This window comes from Macrosteles quadrilineatus, unplaced genomic scaffold, assembly GCF_028750875.1.
Source record: "Macrosteles quadrilineatus isolate MER2022 unplaced genomic scaffold, UCM_ALF_1.0 Scaffold_2__2_contigs__length_208266976, whole genome shotgun sequence".
NCBI lineage: Eukaryota > Metazoa > Arthropoda > Insecta > Hemiptera > Cicadellidae > Macrosteles > Macrosteles quadrilineatus.
In genome coordinates, this window is record NW_026542595.1 from 168,223,591 (window position 1) to 168,243,133 (window position 19,543).

The 19,543-nt window shown below is 34.7% G+C and overlaps 1 protein-coding gene across 12 annotated transcripts in view; it reads right to left on the reverse strand.

Moving 5' to 3' along the window:
* Positions 1–19,543, reverse strand: part of LOC128986849 (multidrug resistance-associated protein 1) — a 51,894-nt gene that overhangs the window by 27,412 nt on the left and 4,939 nt on the right. For 5 of the 12 annotated variants that reach the window (XM_054407408.1, XM_054407409.1, XM_054407407.1 and 2 more), the window contains exons 2-18: positions 18,846–19,022; positions 16,609–16,734; positions 13,547–13,687; positions 12,424–12,549; positions 11,389–11,582; positions 10,265–10,285; positions 9,501–9,701; positions 9,066–9,240; positions 8,628–8,796; positions 7,896–8,047; positions 7,185–7,322; positions 5,514–5,660; positions 4,211–4,295; positions 3,227–3,426; positions 1,718–1,894; positions 994–1,161; positions 63–243 (exon numbers count right to left, since the gene is read on the reverse strand). In XM_054407408.1, the coding sequence (XP_054263383.1) occupies positions 63–243; positions 994–1,161; positions 1,718–1,894; positions 3,227–3,426; positions 4,211–4,295; positions 5,514–5,660; positions 7,185–7,322; positions 7,896–8,047; positions 8,628–8,796; positions 9,066–9,240; positions 9,501–9,701; positions 10,265–10,285; positions 11,389–11,582; positions 12,424–12,549; positions 13,547–13,687; positions 16,609–16,734; positions 18,846–19,022 (2,578 nt within the window). Of the gene's footprint in view, positions 1–62; positions 244–993; positions 1,162–1,717; positions 1,895–3,226; positions 3,427–4,210; positions 4,296–5,513; positions 5,661–6,111; positions 6,259–7,184; positions 7,323–7,895; positions 8,048–8,627; positions 8,797–9,065; positions 9,241–9,500; positions 9,702–10,264; positions 10,286–11,388; positions 11,583–12,423; positions 12,550–13,546; positions 13,688–16,608; positions 16,735–18,845; positions 19,023–19,543 lie in introns of all 12 variants that reach the window. The other 7 variants (XM_054407418.1, XM_054407417.1, XM_054407419.1 and 4 more) reach the window with 5 other exon arrangements.

Genomic DNA, 19,543 nt, shown 5'->3' on the forward strand with positions numbered 1-19,543 from the left:
ACAAAATCTGAAACGAGGTTTTCCAAGCAAAGTCACCACATATAGCTTTGCTATAGGCCTACCTTCTGCATTCTCATCCTCTCCTGCCTCTTGCAGGTACTGTACCAGGAAATCTGCAAAGGCTCCCTTCTGTGCCAACAGCTGTTTGTACGTCCCACTCTCCGAGATCTTCCCATCCTTCAGCACCAAGATCAGATCTGCCTCCGGCAGATACGTGATGGCGTGTGTAACCAGGATTCTGGTCTGTGGACAAAGGTTCAAGTGAGACAAAAAACTGCCAGCAATATGATAGGTTAAACAACAAATTATTTTTGACTTGACTCTTATTTTAACACTAAAGGGGGATACTCCGTTTTCACACAAACGCCTGCTTATGTTCTGCCTAATCTTATGAACATAAAAATGCAAATTTGTTAAAACAAGTTTTTGGTAGACAAACACACAGTAAGGATACACTGATTTAACTCATTTACACTGATTTAACTGATTTAACTTTTAGGTGCAACTCATAAATAACTCACCAATCCCATCAACTTCCAGTTGAGCCATCCACCGAGCCATCTGTGGGCTTCTTCCACCGAGCACGATTTGAGAGGTGAAAAACTCCTTATGAGTTGAACCTTAAATCTATGAGGATGTCTCCTGGTTAGAAAGACAACTCCTTATACCCAATAGTCCACTGCACTAACATTGGTCAACCAAATGACAAATTAGCGTTCTAAACTTGATACCGAGCGACCAGATTTCAGCACAGATCATGTAGCTTTCAGTTGTTTTCGATGGTTTATTAGTTATACTTTAGATAGTTGTGAGTAGCAGCATAGTTGTGTAGCTGTGTGTGTAGTTGTTGTTGTTGCAGCAGTTGTGTTGTTGTTGGGCATAGTTGTGTTGTTGTGTTGTTGCTTGGTCTTGTAGGCTGTTGGGGCTCAAAAGTTTAAGAGCTCTTTAATTTAATATTAAGTGGTTGATAGTTATGCCCTGCATCCTACCTACCTTTCTCTTCAGCAAGCCCTTGGGTCCAATGACATTGTCGAAGATGTGTTTTCCGACGTGAGAGTCGACGGCACTGAGTGGGTCGTCAAGTAGATAGACGTCTGAGTCGCTATATACAGCTCTGGCCAGACTGACTCTCTGCTTCTGGCCACCACTCAGGTTGATGCCCTAGAAACATGGGGAGAGTTTAGGCTTCTAATCTAGTCAGTGATATCTTAGTATAATAAAATTATGCTACTCTGGCATTCAATAATGTGACACATTAAATACTCTAGTACCAAACTAGTTTTGCTGCAATAAAAAGAGCGTTTTGCAAGAGTTTGCAGGAAATCCGCCAAAGAAGGAGTGTTGAAAAAATGTGTTGTAATATTTTAAAACAACTTAAAGAAGCGTAGTTCTTTTGCTAGAGTTAAATAAAGTTTAATTTTTACATAAAGATGCGAATTGTGGTAACTGTGGGGGTGTATGAACGAGAAGCTAAAAACAGTTTTATCAAGCTTTTTTATGTAATGTTTCATACTGTTTGTCTTGTAAAGTTTTTGTACCTTTTCTCCAATCTCGGTAAGAAGCATAGTTCTTTTGCTAGAGTTAAATAAAGTTTAATTTTTACATAAAGATGCAAATTGTGGTAACTGTGGGGGTGTATGAACGAGAAGCTAAAAACAGTTTTATCAAGCTTTTTTATGTAATGTTTCATACTGTTTGTCTTGTAAAGTTTTTGTACCTTTTCTCCAATCTCGGTCATGTCCGCAGCAGGCAGCATGTCAAAGTCCTGTTGGAGGGCACAGGCTCGCACAACCTTGGTGTAGTTGGTCGGTTCACAACTCTTCCCGAACAGAATGTTATCCTTGAGCGTCGCATTCTGAATCCAAGCCTGCTGAGGTACATACGCGATAGATCCCTGTACAAAAAAAAACCCCCAAGATAAGAGCTGAAATGATCTTACTTTTAGACTTGTTCCAAAGAAGAATTTTCATTGGTTGTTCTGTAAAGATGTATGCTTGATGTGTTTTGGGGAAGTCAGGGTGTCCACAGAAATTTTGTCATCAATTTCCCTGACTTTCCATGACTATCCATGACCATTAACCATTGATTTCCATGACTCACGAACTTAACTCAAAAATTATAATATACCGTACACACACGAATAATACTGCCTAGACAAGTTATTTCACAGAAAATATTGAAATATGTATTAACAGATAACAATGGAGTACAATAGGTACAACAATGAACTAATAGAAACTCAAAACCCATAAACTAAGACAACTGTATAAATTGAAATTGTCGTACATTTGTGAAAAATTCGGAAAAATGCTACAATAGTCGCGGTTACGGCCGACTAAAGCATTGAAAGGTCCCCTGAAATCCATCCATCATTGGGGATTTCCATGACTTTCCATGACTTTTTGCCTATTTCCATGACTTTCAATGACCATAATTTTTTTCCATGACTTTCCATGACTATCCCTGACTTTCCAGAATGTGGACACCCTGGGAAGTTGAAGCTGTGTTTTGACCTAACCTCAGACTTCAGTTTGATCCAGAAAACAACAAGCATTAGTCTTGTGGAATTAGCTTGTTCGCTCAGGGCTATTTTACCTTTTGGGCCCCGAGTTTTATTCTTTCATTTACCATGCCTATGTGGATCAAGTATTCCCTATGAATGTAAAAATCCAAATTCTAACAAAACAATTTTTTAAGACTCTTGAATCAAGATTGCTAACTACTAACATTGTAAAACCTAGGAACTGGTTAGCATCTTGAATCAACACATGTAATAAAGTGAACAATTAAAAGAAGAAGCCCCTCTTACACATAAAGGCATAATGGAAATTATTATAAATGTTTCGTTGTTTTCTATGTTGTTTTTTTACAAAGACTAATTTAACTTAATACAGTCAAATTTATATCTGTGACATTAGAATTATTTGACAATAGCGTTCTGTAAAATTAGAAGTCTAAATAATAAATGTAATTAAAATTCTGAAAATTGTACATAAAATCCTCACAGCTCACTTTAGAGTAAAAGTTCTCTGAACTTGGAAATTTTGAAAATTTGAAATGCAATTATAGGAGCCTATTTATGGCAATTATTATTATAGTACACAAAATCAATTTCAGTTACAATATTTATTTATTGTTTAATGTTAAGTGATGGTATAAAATACTTTTCATTGACTATTCATACTAAGTGTAAAGCCTTTCTAACGGTGACACAAAGATGACCTACCTTGGTGTTGACTCTGCCAGTGATCTTGTCCATCTCCCCCAGTATGGCCGACAGTAGAGAGCTCTTCCCTGAGCCGACAGTTCCGACGATTGCCACTAGGGAGTTCTGCTTAACTCTCAAGGTGATGTTGCGCAATACTGTGTCCTGTTCCTGTTCTGTGCCCCATGAGAACGTACCATTCTCTACGACAACTGGATCGGCTGGTAAAATAAGACATTGAAGCAGATTTCAAAATTAAAAACGATGACTTTTAATCCACGTTTGAAATTAATTCCCAATTTCATGAACGAAAAAAAAAACTTGAACGATTTCAAAAACTGAAAATTTTAACCAAATAAACGAGATGTGTTCAATTTTGTGAGAACTGAGAACATAGTTGGTTACCCAAAGTAAGCCGGACTACTCGAAACTGTTTATTTATGTTGCAAGAGGTTTTTTATTCAACTTAAGTTAAATAAAATTTGTGTGAATGATTTTTTATTAAATATACACTCATATTAAATACATTTATCAAAATAGGACACAGAATTTGGGACTTTATATTGCACAACAGTTAGTAAATTTAAGGATTTTTTTCTTATATTGATGTTGATTTTACTGTTTAAAATACACACTATTGAAATATTAAAGCAAATAGACAATAGATGTTGATGCGGATGTTGTAATGTATTGTGATTACATTCTACAAGTCTTTTACAAAATCAAATTAATGGTGATATAAAGTCAAAATTATGAACTAAATATTAATTGAATACAACTCCAATACCGGTACTATTAAATAGGCTATTTTAAAATACCATTATTGAGTCAAAGGAAAGGCATGGGAGTTAACTCTTAACCTGTGTAATGTTTTTATTTTACTTTAGTAGAATTCCACATGCCTTATGGTTAAGAGGATGGTATCAACCAGTTCTTTTGTGACATTTTGACAAGAAATAATGTTCACTTTGTTGAGCGATTAGTTTCTAAAATGTTAGTACTTACATTCCGAATGGTCGTGTTGGACACTATTTGGATCAAGCTCTTCTGAGTTCATAAACTTGTTTATCCTTTTAATTGACACTCCGGTCTAGAAAAATAAACAAAAATCACAATCATCTCCAATTTATTATACTGTATATGAAATTAACACTTACTAAGAATCAATCTTTCCCAACCACTTAGGAATAATATTCTATTTTTGCATTGCACAACTTTGTACGAACAAATGTTACAAAAAGTACTGGCTTCTGGCTTGATCATGAGACAAATGATTATTTAATGGATTGGACAGCAAACACATTTCAAGTTTTTGTTAAGAGTAATAAAGTAATAATGTGTTCTAATAATTGAAATTTGTTTTTTAACCAAATACACAACACTTTGTGGCCTGGTTGAGTCTCAGTAGAAGAAGACTAACTTCAATCATTGACTAAAAAGAATAATAGACATTTCCTAAAATAACGGCCCTGTTCAGTGTTTATATAATCAAAGTTGTAGCAAAATTTATAGTAAAAAAGAATATTGTTAAATTGAATCCACGGCAGAGAGTCTAACTCTCCAGTTCTGATTTCTGTCATATACATTTTCTTTATAACTAAGCCAATACAAAAGGATTAAAAATGTTATTAATAATCAAGAGAGAAAATAAAATATTAATTAACACACTCAAACATTACATTGCGGTCGTACTCAGCGAGAGACTTATTCAACCATGTTCTATTTAAATGAGACATTGGCTACCTTAATATCCTTAACCCTTACCGCTCTGTAAACGAATATACTCGCCGAAATTCCCTTTGCTCAAAACGCTATGGACTCTCCTTATATATCCTTATATACTCTCCTTTTAATACAGAGTGCATTGGCTGGTCTTGGTAGTTCCCAGTTTTGCCGATAGAGTGTAGCAGCAATTGGGGAACATCTCTTGTGATGGAAAATCACAATAACAACTTCCCTGCCCTCCGATTGTTCAAATGGCGGTGCGCTAAACCTGCCAGTCTCTGCTATGAGAGACGCCAGCTGTGGACGGACTAACTCGCAAGTGTTTAGTTAACTTGCAGACTCCGTGGGAAACTTCGTTCTCAGCTGTGTTTGTATTGGCTTTATTGTTGTTATAAATTATTATAATTATCAAAAAAATAATCAGCTTTAGGTAACATATTTTTTAGGTATATGTAGCGTTTAGGTCAAGGCCACCCAACATATCTGTAGTGCGGTAAGGGTTAAATCGACAATTCAATACAAACTTATATCGTAAGATAATTATCCTAGAATGTAGAAAGTGAGTTGAGCAAGATGGATTTACCTGCACCATGTTGGTAATGAGAAAGGGAAGCATAGAGAGTGGAAAGCGGAGGATATTGAAGAGTGAGAGAGAGACGAACGCTGTTTTGGCATCCAAAATGTTGCGTTCGTCAATCAACACGTAAACAGCGAACGTCACCAATGACACCTGCGGTTAGAAGAAAGTGCAAATCTAAACACAATGTGAGGTGAGTAATACCAGTACAGAAACTGTTGAAGTAATACCTCAGTCGCAGCGAGCCTTTCAACTCAGCCAAGTAGACAGAAATTCTTTAACATTGAAAAAAAAATAATTCAGTTAAATTTAAGTGTAATCAATGTTTCAACAACGTAGAAACTTTTTTACGGCAAATTTTGTTCAATTTTACTTTACATCCTAGACAATAATCTAAAATCTTGTAAAAAAAATTAAAAAGAATTTTAGGATTGAGCTGAGCCAAATGGCACATAAATATATTTCTTGCCAAATTTACAAGTAATTAAGGACCGCTGCAATGAGGTATTACTTACAAACCAGTTTCCTCTACAATCCAAATAGAAGTGTGAAAGTCAAGCACCGCATGTGAAGCCCGTTGTCCTCGACCATATAAAGACCATACCTGGATAATACTGGTCATGAACATGGGGAACAGAGCCATGGGGAAGCGCAACAGGTTGAACAACGTCAAACCCACAAACGCCTTCTCTGCATCCAACACGTTTTTCTCGTCAATATAGACGTAGGTGGCAAAAGTCGCTGCAGAAACCTGATGTGTACACAGGGATAGATAGGTACAGTACGGTCATTTTTGCCACCAACAGATAAAGTCAATTTAGCTTAAACAGGCTGTTCATAGAGAGTAGGAATGAAACTAACCAAACAAATACTAAAAAATGTGTAAAATTAAATAAAATCTAAGAGTTTATTTTAAAGAAACATTTTATAATTCAGATTGGTTATTTTTAAAATACAAAAAAAACTGTCATTTTTAGCACAGTAGATTTTAATAATTCAGATTGGATTCGAGCAGCTATAGAGTAATGATGTTTTACATGGTACAATTTGTTTTTGACTATGAAAGTTTTTACAAAGACTTGGCTTTAACATATAGTACCTCCTGTAAGTATACGATAAATTGCAATGTTGTACGAGACAAATATATAAAAGTCTTCTCTTCTTCCATGAATAAAGAAATTATAATATAATCTTACAACAAAAATAATAGTTTACTCAGAAAACATGTAAGAAATAACAATGCTTGTATGTTCAGTGGCACTGATGACTGAATACTCCAGCAGGCATCTCTTCCTATTATGCGATTAGCATGTTTTGATCTTTGTCAGTGGCGTTTCCAAGGGGGGGGGGCTATAAGAGTTAAAGCCCCCTTCCATTGGACCATGAAAAAATGAATTTAAAAATACATTACCTCATATAAAGATAACAGTGGTAAAAATGCTGAGTAATTTAACACATTATTAAAACAAGTAAAATTTAATGGTTTGCATTTGAGGTTTGTTGGCAAAAAAAACTTTACTTACATGAAATCAAATCAAGGAAATATTGATTCACTGTTTTTCACAAACTATAAGATTTTGGTAAGATTCAGCAACAACATTTTGGCCATGTCATTTGATTGATTGACCTTTTCTGTTGTATTGTAATGCTCCCTGAAATGATATACACCACTCATACCAAGAACGGAGCACAGGCCCAGATGAACGAGGTGCAAGCATTGAGGTAAGCAGCAGTCTTCAGCACTTTCATTTCCTTAGCTCGAATCTTCAGCACTTGCTGCTCGAAACTTGGCTCCCAAGCATACAACTTTAGCACCTGAACAGAAGAAGCTTTTTATAATATAGGCACACAAATAAAACTTATTTCTTAAACGTACAATTTTACCATGTTGCAGTCAAGTTTTATTGAAGTAATTTAACAAATATTGATATGTTTAATGCATCAGGGAAAACTATAAACATTATAATCTATTGATGATCAGAAATTTTACATTGAGAACATAAGGTAGAAAAAAATTATTAGTGAAGAAAAATACAGAAATGTCAGGAAAAATATATTTCTGATCATCGAGCGGGATTACAATTTTTTCAAATGAGAGTTTACTTGGGATTTAATTTCTTCTGTCTGCGATTTTGACACAATTGTGAGTGATGATAGTAATGTCTTCTCATCACTCAGTGGCGATGTAAAAATAACAAAGCATTTTAAAATATCAAAAATTGGTCAACTACAGCAAAAAGCATCCATGGTATTGGTAAAAAAAATTAAAATACATGACGAAAGTAGAAAAATACATTACTAACTACTTATGGAGAAGAGACAAGTGGTGAAGACAGAAGCTGTCACAAAATATAATGATGGATCCTATATGAAAACTAAATGAACAACCTTTATTCCTGAAAGTATTTCGTTCATGAGTTTCACTCGCTCGTCTTTGTATTTCATCTGTTTGATCTGCAACGTCTTGACTTTGTTGGCGACCCAGCCGTTGATGGGGATGAGAACTATCATCACAGCCAGACCTGCTAGCACAGAGGGCCCTGCCAACAAGAGAAGTGAGAGTAGCATAAAAGATATTGAAGAAAAATTAGAAAACAAGATACAAGTAGATATCATTTTTTTTAAGCACAATTCCAAGCTGTCTAATCAAAAGTACCAACAAAACAAATTGGCCTTTAGAAGTTGCAAAAGGGTATACTTTCAGGTAAAAAAATGCAGTAAAATTTGGGATCTCTAGGTCTTAGACATTTTTGGGCCCCTACCTGGGCCAAGCTCAGGTAGGGTAATTTATATTAAGGAGATGCGACTGATTTTCGATAGCGGAAACATTGCAAAATTATTGTGCAAAGTAATATTCACTATTTCATAGTGATTGTGAGGGGAATTCATGATTTGATCACAGGAAATGCTGTTCAAGCAGGTGACCTACCAGCTCTACTGCCCTCATGTAAAACTTTAATTCTAAACCATAACAGACCACAAGAGATGTAGCTGAAATCATTACTCTTGGTTAAAATATGACAACCTTAAGAGGATTTTAAGCCCCAATAATACACCATACAAAATTAAAAACTCACTATAGAGCTTGATAGTGACATTACAAAGGTTTAGAAAGCTTACCTAGAGTCTGCCAGAGGAAATATAGTGCCAGTGAAATCTGAAGTGGAGCTGACCAGATCATGTTGAGATAAGCAGTCAGGTCCATAAACCTCTGAGCATCTACTGCCATCAAGTTGACTACCTCACCCACTGTAGACTCTTTACGAGCAGTGTTGGAGATTCTCAGAGCCTGTGACAAGAACCAAACAGTGGTGAAACATGATGGAAAATGTCCAATACAGTTCATTCTAGGGCATTCTCTTCAGTTAAAAAGGTCATGGGATGAACCAGCCCTTAGTTTTAAAATTATCTTGGAACATGATAGATTCATAGAAACAAATTTTTTAGCCCTTTCAATCTACCACTACTGTCTACAAAACACTACAGAATACTCTGAGGTTATTTGTAGGAGTGGGGGTAGGCGGTTCTCATGCTGTGTCTAATGTATTGTTAACATACCTTTCTGTAGATGGCAGATATGAGTGCTGTCCTGATGCGTAAGCCGACCAAAGACATGCGGTAGAAATACTGCGCCAACAGCAGCGTTTGACAGATGGCAGTAGCCATCATCAATGCTGCGTACACAAACCCCTTCCACAATGGTTCATCCGTCGACACAAAAGTAATCAGTAACCTGGACAAAACAAAGTGACAAACTGTGTTTTTTACTACGCCAAGAGATAAACACAGATGAAAAATTTAATCTAAGACAAATATCAACAGATAACGACACAGCAGTGCCAGATATAGGGTACTTGCGGCCTTAAGCCAAATTAACCGAAGCGCCTCCGATCCCTTAGGTGAAACTTCCCCGCAATCACTGCAAAATTGTGGAAATTTGGTTTTATCATGAATACATCATCATTGACACCTGGGATCAGAGCAGTTACTAACCTGAGTAGCTGAGGGCTGACAAAAGTTAGCAGATCTTGAGCTAGTTTCAAGAAGGAGCCAAAGAGGAATGTGCTTCCAAAGGCTTTACACAGAGGCATCAGTATGGAGGCTTGGCCGAGCCTGTACTTGCTGCTACTGGAGGAACCCATGAAGTCCACACTGCCCGACCGTTTGAGGAAGGACGCCTTTGAGGTGGCAGCACTATAGAAAAAAAATTACTTTCAGCACAAAACAAATGGTACAAGAACATTCATTACCATCATGCACGATAAAAACAAATTGTGTACAAATTGGAACGAATATAAGTCCTCAATGTCCGTCCACTTAATGGACACTGACTGCACTGCTGGATGATGACCGATAATCTTGAGTTGGTAGCACAGCAGAACAGAAAGCAATTTTCACTGTCACATAATATGATGGCATCCTAATAATGTGAGGGTTAAGATTATATTGGCATGCACAGTCAAAACAACTGTTTCAAAATTGAATCAGATATAGTATATAAAACGAACAACTTTTTTTTACAGCAGAACTTTAATAGTTTGTCACCTATCATATTGCCCACATTAGATACATTTTAAAGCAGGAAAATTAAATTTAAAATAAAATAAGGAGGATCGCCTTTAAATCATACTTTACTATGCATAAAATCATAATAAAATCTAGATATCAATGACTGTATTAATCAAAAAATATAATCTAACATTCATGATAAACTCTAACAGAATGACTAATCTACAACTGAACACTGGAAATCATACCCAAAGTTATCCCAGAAAGACCTGAAAATGTAGTTAGAATAAATTATTGTTGCTAAAAAGTTTTTTTTTAATATAACACTAGAAATACTGAAGATTGAGAATACCTTAAAAAAAATTGGTTCAGTGAAATTAAGGTTGAAGAGAAAGTGCTATGGGAGTGTTTAATAAAAGACGAGCAACCTGTTGTCGACAATGATGAATAATTAGTTTAAAAAATATATTATTAGATCTACCAATTGAGATAGGGACGCCACAAAGGTATTTTAACAAAAAAATTGAGTTAAGTATGGAGTGAGGTGTCTTGTGTGGCTTTGATACTGACCAAGACCAACTGTTTCATTGGCAACATTTATTGAAACCCCAATGATCAAGGAAAACTGGGTCCAGTTTTAAACCATCAAAAAGCTACTCAATTTCCTCAGGATCGAACCGGCCATCTTTTGACTATCAGGCAAGCATCTCAACCAGTCAGCTACCCATCTATTGTACACTTGTTATAATGGGGAAACTCCCACTGCTGCATGCTTAAAACTATTAATAAACTGTAGCTCTAGCTAAAAAAAACCTATTAATTACCGAGTGATAACAATATTTTAATGTTATTCAATAAATTAATGACCAATTAAATATTAAATGTAATAGAGAACTCAAATCAAATCAAAAGACCAGTAATAAACATCGGTGTCATCAGACAAAGCCGAATATATTATTTAATGTTATATAAAGTACAGTAGACTCCCTCTTATCCGGACACCTTTTAACCGGACATCGGTTTAACCGGACAACACTCGGCAGAAATTACATCTCTTTAACCGGACAATTTTTATCAGCACATCGGTTTAACCGGACTAGATCGACAGGAAGTGGGTGGTACTGAAACGACTGTTCTTGTGAGAAACATTTGAGACCAGTGATCACGTGTCTAAATAAAATGCTCTCCTAAATTTAAGTCAAGTACTGTATAAAGTATGCATTTAAACGGTCTGTTTTTGGGGACATTGGCTTAACCGTTAAACCAGTTATCCGGACTAGCCTTGGTCCTAAGGAGTCCGGATAGGAGGGAGTCTACTGTAGGCTATATATACTACCGGTACATTTTCATGAAACAATTCCAAACCACTCACTTTGACTTCTTCGCGACCAATTCGTCCCAATATTTGTCAAACCTTGGGACGATTTCTTTGGCAGTATCCTCAAAGTTCATATGCCACAGGTCGTGAGCTTCTAGTGGTACTCGGTAGCCCTTCCATGCCAATGGGGTGAACCAGGAGAATGTAAGCTTGGAGGGGAATGACGACGCTCTCTCCGGACATAATCTCTACAGGTAATAATATTTTTGTTAGCAATTTGGTTGGTATTCTGAGAACAGTTTGTAAAATTTTACAGTTTCAAGTTTTAATCCAGTGAAATGGTTTTTGATTTGGTCAAGACTTGTATTTTTTATTTTTGAATGTTTTTAGAAAGATTTAGCCAGCAACTTAGACTATCTACAACAATGATTAAACTGGGGATAAATATTGGCTACCCCATAAAAGAACCATTTTTTGTGCTTTTATTCAATGTGCTAATAACAATCAGTTTAATATAAGTTTGATGTAAATGTGTGACAAATGGGAATGTTATTATTGTATGCTGGAAAGTTGTCAAAATATTGAGATAATATTGATTTTATATACCTCTTTCTCATAAATTACTAGAAAATTATTTGTGGTGTCACAAGTTAAAATTAGTAGGAAATTTGTTTAAATAATACAACATCGGGGGAAAATTCTCAAAAAAAGAAATTACTAGACTCCACGCAGATAAAAAAGGGGCATACTAAATAATGCAAATGCATTAAAAATGAAGATACTTAACTACTCTATTGATTATTTAAGACATCATATACAAATGGAATTCTCGACAAAATCTAATTTTTTCTAGAACAATGATGTGTTTAGTAGTTCCTGATTTATACAATGGGTTTGAAATGTATTACTATGTTAGATTATAAAAGGTGTCTTACAACATTTATTATCACAGTATGGAATAATCCAAAATAATCGTACTGAAGTACACAATGCAAACGTATGTGACATTGTTAAAACTAAAACAAACGTAAATACCTTTTCTAGATCACAATTTAATGTTTACAAAAATTTACAATAAATTAAACCTACCTCAACAGTTGGGTATTCTGAGTATTTAGGCTCAGGTTCCACAAAGAAGTTAAGTATAAAACTGATGAGACAGGCTGTGTAGTACACAACATAGCTGACTGACACGAATGTAGGCTCCGGCAACTTCTGAAAACAAACAAACTAGAGTTAGGAATTATGTGTATGTTTTTGGTAAAACACTCTTGGCTAGGGCTTGCGTTTGTATTAGCAATTTTGAAAGGAAGGCATGTTTCATTGGTTAGGTGGACTTGTCAAGAGTTTGTGTTAACTCTTCAATATATCCTGAAAAATGTCATTGGCGTAAACAAGAGGAAAGGGGGGGGGGATGCAATATTACTTTCCCACACATAACTTGTTCCTATATGAATTTACCATATAGGGAATAACTATTACCATAGGTCTCATAGTCAGACCTAGACCTGGGACCGATTTGCTTTTTTCATTTTGTGGTCCCCAGAGGTCAAAAACACCCTCTGTTCAGATTCATATGTAGCCTATATGTGTTCATTAGCCCGATAACTCAAGCAGAAACTATGCAATTTTCATGAAATTTGATACAAACGAGAAAACCTACGTTTATTCGAACAAGTTCTCAAACCAGCATGATCGGACAATGGGAACGGGGGTTTATGTAGTAAAAATGGGGCTTTCCCATTTTTGACTCTAGAAACATAAAATTCCACAATTTCTGACATACCATTTTTAAGAGTAAAAAAAAAACAATTTTGTATATTGAAGCGTTGTTATATGCCAAACAGTTATAGAGATAATTTAAAAACTGTAAATTTAAATTCTCATGTTGTTCCTCTGTAAATACAGAAATAGAAACCTAGATTATTCCTCAATCAATTTAGGAGGCAATCTTTATGTACTTTATTGGGTTTTTGACCTCTTTGGACGTAAAAACAAAAAAGTAAATCTGCTTCAAGTCTAGTTTTACCTACAGTAATAGCTTCTTTCCTATAAAGTAAATCCACTAAAATCTTGCATCCCTTATTTTTTTAACTTACAACTCAAACCAATGTTAAAAACGCACAGTTAACAAAGGATTTCCAACCTAATTAATAGGTACAATATCATTATTTATTTGTAAGAAGGATTTATTCATGTACATCTAACTAACCTGTAAGCGTAGAGCATGAAGTACAATGCTCCTCAGCTGTGCGAGGCCGCACAAGCAACACGTGAACCAAAACATGAACACGAGACCCGACGACCTCTGACCTCTCCGTCTGTTGAACCATAGCAGCGAGGCAGCCAGACACTGTGAGAACAATCACCAATAGTTATTAATCAAAAATACTCGCTCATTAAATTTGAGTTATAAAATAATAATGTTCTTTAAAGTCGTTAACCCTTCTGACAATAAATAAAATGACAATAAATTTGAAAGTAACTAGGGATGTGTCAATTTTTGATATCCTTGGTATCGAGAATCCAATTTCAAGAGTCGATGCCGATATCCAACATGCCTAATGAAAAATTCACACTTTTGCCGTGATTACAGTAGATCGTGATAACGTTAACATTACTGCAAGAAACTATGACAATGTCTACACAAACGTTTGAGATGTTTATGATTTTGCCGTGATCGTAGAAGATGGTAATGATGTTTCCGTGGCCAATTGAGATAGTCAGAACCGTGTAAGGTATTCAGGATTTTGCTGCGATCGCAGAATACAATGATGGTGTTTCGGTGATCATTGAAGATGTTTATAATTTGGTCAGTTTTGTAGAAGCCGATCTACACAGCCGCTGAAGACATTTTACTTGGCCGGGGTTGTGGAAGACAATGTTGTCTTTAAGACAAAAGGAGATATTCAGATTATTACCATGATCACGGAAAACAATGGTAGTGACTCAAGACAGCGAAAGATGATAATGATTTTGTCGCTGCCATGGAAGACGGCGATGATATTTTCGAGAAAACAGGTTATAAACCTACTCAGGGTTTTGTTGAGATAGCGGAAAACAATGATGATGTTTCTGTGACCGATGAAGATATTCTGGATTTTGCTGCTATCACAGAGATAATAGTGATGTTTCCATTACCGCGGGGGATGTTCAATATTTTTCCACCGTAACAAGAGATGATGATGATCTTTTTGTTACCATAGACAGAGTTTCAGGACTCACAATCAAGGAAAGCAGTAACCAGTTATAGTTTGAATTGGTTGGTTAAGACATTGTCGTTGCTTCTTTAATTTTTTTTAACAACAAACTTGAGCTGTTCAATGCTGCAATGTCAACATTTCCTTTCAAAACAATTAATATTGAAGGAAAGAAGGTTAAAAATTAAGAAATAAAAATACAAGTTGCTTAAACGTCAAGAGTGCTCATTTAGGAATATTTCAAAAATTTAACAAGGGTTCCACAGGCCTAAAAATGTCTATCTTAATCTTATAGCCATTTAATTTCATTTATAACTAGATGATGACATCAACAAAAGTGTTCAAATGTGTTGAGTACCTATTTGATAATATTGACATTCTGTCAACTATTAAGTGAAAATTGTTATTGTAACACCTGATAACAGGCAAGGGTATGATAAGTTAGATTGATGAGTTCCCATGCCAATAGACCAGAACATGGTAAAAATTAAGATCCAAAAATATGTTAACAGCACGTTTTTCAATAAGAGTCCATTCAAAGGCCGGATGTCAACAATTGATCAATTCTAATCAAACTAAGCTCCTTATAACTGTTGAGTGCCCAGTTACAAATCTCAGTGTTTCCATTTAACACTTGTTAGCTACATAGCACACGGTAGATATAGAGCAGTAATAAGAATACGGAAGTGAAAACACGTTCTATGTTGTTTATTATTACCTACGTAAACACTTAGCAAAATCTTGCTTATCTAAGCTCAAACACAACCTTCTCAAAGTAAATAGTTATGCAACTAAGGGAGTTTTAAGAGTTAAAGAGTGACAAACGTATATTGTGTAACAAGTGAAAACAATTAATCTTTTGTACTCAATAGTTTTTTTTTATAGACAAAATATTTAAAATCACATTCAGAGCCCTTCCCTTAGTCAAGCACGACCCCCACCCATCAGGACTTTTTATTTTCTTCAATCTAATAAACGAAAAGAACTTTAAAAAAATTTCTAACCTCTCCGGGAATTATTTCACCCAATTGGTCTAATTTAACTGGGCTAAAGTATATCGTTTAAATTACAATAATCTGCTTAAACATGTTAAATAAGGAGTTTGGCTTTTAGGGAACATTGTTCTCTAATACATTGTCTAGATATCCTCACCTGAATGAAGCCTAGCTAAATGTTCAAAAATACTTTGAGCTGGCTTAAAATGATTTACAAACCATTTAGCTATTATCACAAATCTACCAATCATTGGTGATTGGTGGGATTTGAACCCCAAACCTCCGACACAGAATTCCAACCAGTAGACCATCGGCACCTTAACTTAAGAATTTAAATTTAGTTGTGGAAAAGTCTAAGACCTGTTTATAATACCAACACACTGGTAAAACAGTTTTCTAAAGTAGGGTGGACCAGTGCTTTAAGATGTTGAAACTAACATCGACAACAAACAACTCTACATTTATCACTTTAAACGCGTATTAACATACGTGTTAACATGCTTCACAGTTGTATGTCATTAAAGTAGTGTTGAAAGAGGCGGTTACGCATGCATACATTTCTTTGAATTCAAAGCCATCACAATCGTTAGAGTACTAAGAGCTTTTTAAATTCAAGTGCCGATAAGAATGAATGGTAATAAAAATGAATTTACATTGACACAAACACTAGTAGGATAAATATTTATCTTATGCAAGTGGGGGTTTTACTCAAGAATAGTGACTTGACAATTCATGTAACAGCGTAACGAAGAAATATGTAACTTATTCATTCCACAACACTGAATGTCAATCCTAATCAAACACACTTGACCTGAAACCGATCAATATCTTCACCAACCTATAGTTTGACTACTTATAAACTTATCACAAATAAATCCAAATAATCCTAAAACTAAAAGGTCTTTTGTTGAGAATATAGATACGACAATAAAAAAATAATTCTCACAGCAAATGTCCACAATTTTCAATGAGAAATTTATCATATCAAATTTCCATATTTATTCTAATGATATGTCTTTATTATTTGAAAACCAATTAAATAAAAAATTAAAACTAAAAGATGACAAGTGAATACTTACAAAAGATACAAACTTGATAGCTGGTGAGTAAATGTCTACAGAATACACAGGTTTGTGATGTAAAATGTTGACTACGGCGAATATGAAGTCTGCCACACAGTGAGCGAGGACTACTAGGACTAGGGCCTGCAAAATGAGGAATCCATCAATACTGGTGTAATTAATAAATTCAAATTCATAAAGCTTTCAGTACAGGAAGTTCTCCAAAACAGAGAACATTCTCTACTCTGAGTGGAATGTGTTAACGAATTTCCCTATAGAGAAGTAGCTATTACTGTAGGTCTCATGGTAAGACCTAGGCCCGGGACCGATTTACTTTTTCATTTTGATGTCACCAGAGGCTAAAAACACCATTCGTTCAAATTTTTATATATCCATCCAGACGATAACTTGAGTAATTTTCGTCCGATTTTGATAAAATTTGGTTTGAAGATGTAAGGCGGGATAAACTTGAATGATTTCGCGAACCAGCATGATCGGACCATGGGAACAGGGTTTAACGGGGGTTTTATGGGGTAAAAATGGGGTTTTCTCACTTTTACCCTTAAAACACAAAATGTATCAATTTTTTACAGACCTTTTTAAAGAGCTTAAAAAACTAATATTTTAGTACCTCAAAGTATTTTTGTACAGTGATTGGTTACTGAGAAAGTTAAAAAAAAAATTAATTTAAAATTCCCATGTTATTCTTATGGAGACTATTATAAAATGTTGTAGTTGGCTTGTTTATGGATATAAGTTACATAGATCAAACTTGGGGGATTAATTTATTTCATACTATTGATATTTTAATAAAAAACACACTTTAGTTTTCCTGTAGCAGCTAACCAAGGTACTCGTTAAACATAAATGTTAGTTTAATAGATTAATTGAAAATCAATCCAGGCAAATGGAAATTCGCTTAGTCTGCAGGTTTGCTGCAGCGGGGGTATTTTTTTTTTTAGTTTGGTGGGTCAACAGCTTAAAGTAGGCTCCTAATCATTCTTATGGTATATGAATTCAAACAGATTTGTTTTTAGAAAGAGAAAGTAGTTTATAGCTGTCAGGTAATACAAATGGGAAGTCCTACTATCTATCAAGTTTACTGACAATGGTTACTAAAAAAAAAAAAAATGAAAATAGAAAATGCATCCTGTTCTGTAAACAGAATAGTAGATAATAGAACATTCTATTATAGCATTTTCAAGCCTGGCAACCCCATGGATTTTTCTTCAAAGGAAAAAATACACATGCTACAGTAAAATATTTAAAATAACATTTATAATACATATTTAAAAGATTTTAATAGGCTATATTTTTCAACGACAGTTTTTTACCCTTCCATAATAGCTGTAGTGGTGACAACATCACTAAACTATTGAGACAACTCAGCAACCTGTTACTTCAAGGACAGAATCAATTGAAGCAGATGAGTTTGTTTGTCAGCAATTCTCTCACACAATGGACCAGCTGACAGGAAGATTGCATGAATCAGCAACTTACACACTGAACTACTACTTCCGAACATTGTCTGCTGAAGGATATGTCATTACTTTAATAGCTGACAGGTTACGTTATACTGGGTCAAAATGATTCCTGAGACTCGATATATTTCTTGGAATAAAATTATAAATTTGTCTTTCTGTTAAACACGAGATTTACTATTTAGGTATACAATTTAAACAAATTTCTTGTTGAAAGAAGAGTTTTTGAGATTAGCATTTTTGTAAGTTTATTATTTTCAACAATAAAAATTTTAAATCACATTGTTGAATTAGAGCTACCCACTACTCTACAATGTTTGGTTAAACAATCTAGTTACAAAATTATGACTAATCATTCAAATGATTTAATTGAGTTTTAATTTGAAAATACTCACAAATGGAACGCATATTCATTAAAAATGTTATCCTATCGAATGGCCTTTAAATCTATTATCAGCTGTTTCTCAATGTTGACCCATTTATCTAAAGTCATGAATTATCTGGTTATTACATGACAATCACAACATTCATTTGGCAGTTGTGTAGACTGGTAATACTATTCGCTACTGGCTATTGATGATAAATTGAACTTGACATTGCTTTGAACTATTAATATACCTCACTTTCCACATAGTGAAAACATTGTGCATAAGTTTAGCAATTCCTTTCTCTCAACACTATGCATATGACATTTCTACTGTAAATCTATGGTGAGAAATATTTTTTATTATCTCTTTTTTTTAGTACCAACCAATAAAGATAATACACACTTACAAATTTACAGATGTTGAGACAACACCATGGCACGTATTTGTACTTGCTGTTCAACAGATAGTAGACTTCTAACGAAGAGAACACCCAAAGGAAAAGGCACGGGATCCAGGCAAGCACTGTTTTCTCAAAACACGGAGTGAAGTCTGGATCTGTGGTGAACCAAGTAAGGTTGCTGTCCTGAAAAGACATTTTGATTTTATTAATTATCACTAATAACTTTTAAAACTTCACCTGAAATTATGAACAAAATACTAAATAAAGAAAAACATGAGTAAGTTTACAATGACCGTAAACATTTTTTAATAGTAGGTGCAGAATATCTCTAATCTGGCAGATCTAAATCACTGGGAATCTTTGGGGAGTTTAAAGCCAACCAAAACAAACTTGTACGATCTACTGTAAAATAATTGTATTCTATTTAACAAAAGGACGAGAAGGCTACTTATTTTATTTTTTTACAAAGGATATAGGTCTATTTATTAAAGTGGAAATTTTACAGAAAAGAGTAGTACAATTAGAATTTAACAATAAATTTTACACTTAAAAAAAATTAGAATCCCAGCTCCATCCCAATTATCCTCTTTCTCATTTGTCTCAGACAAATGCTTGTTGCTCTTAAAACTGTACGGTTTGTTCTTAAACTTATCCAATTAACTAAACACTATTTGGTTTTTTAAATTTGTCTGAGAATTTAAAAA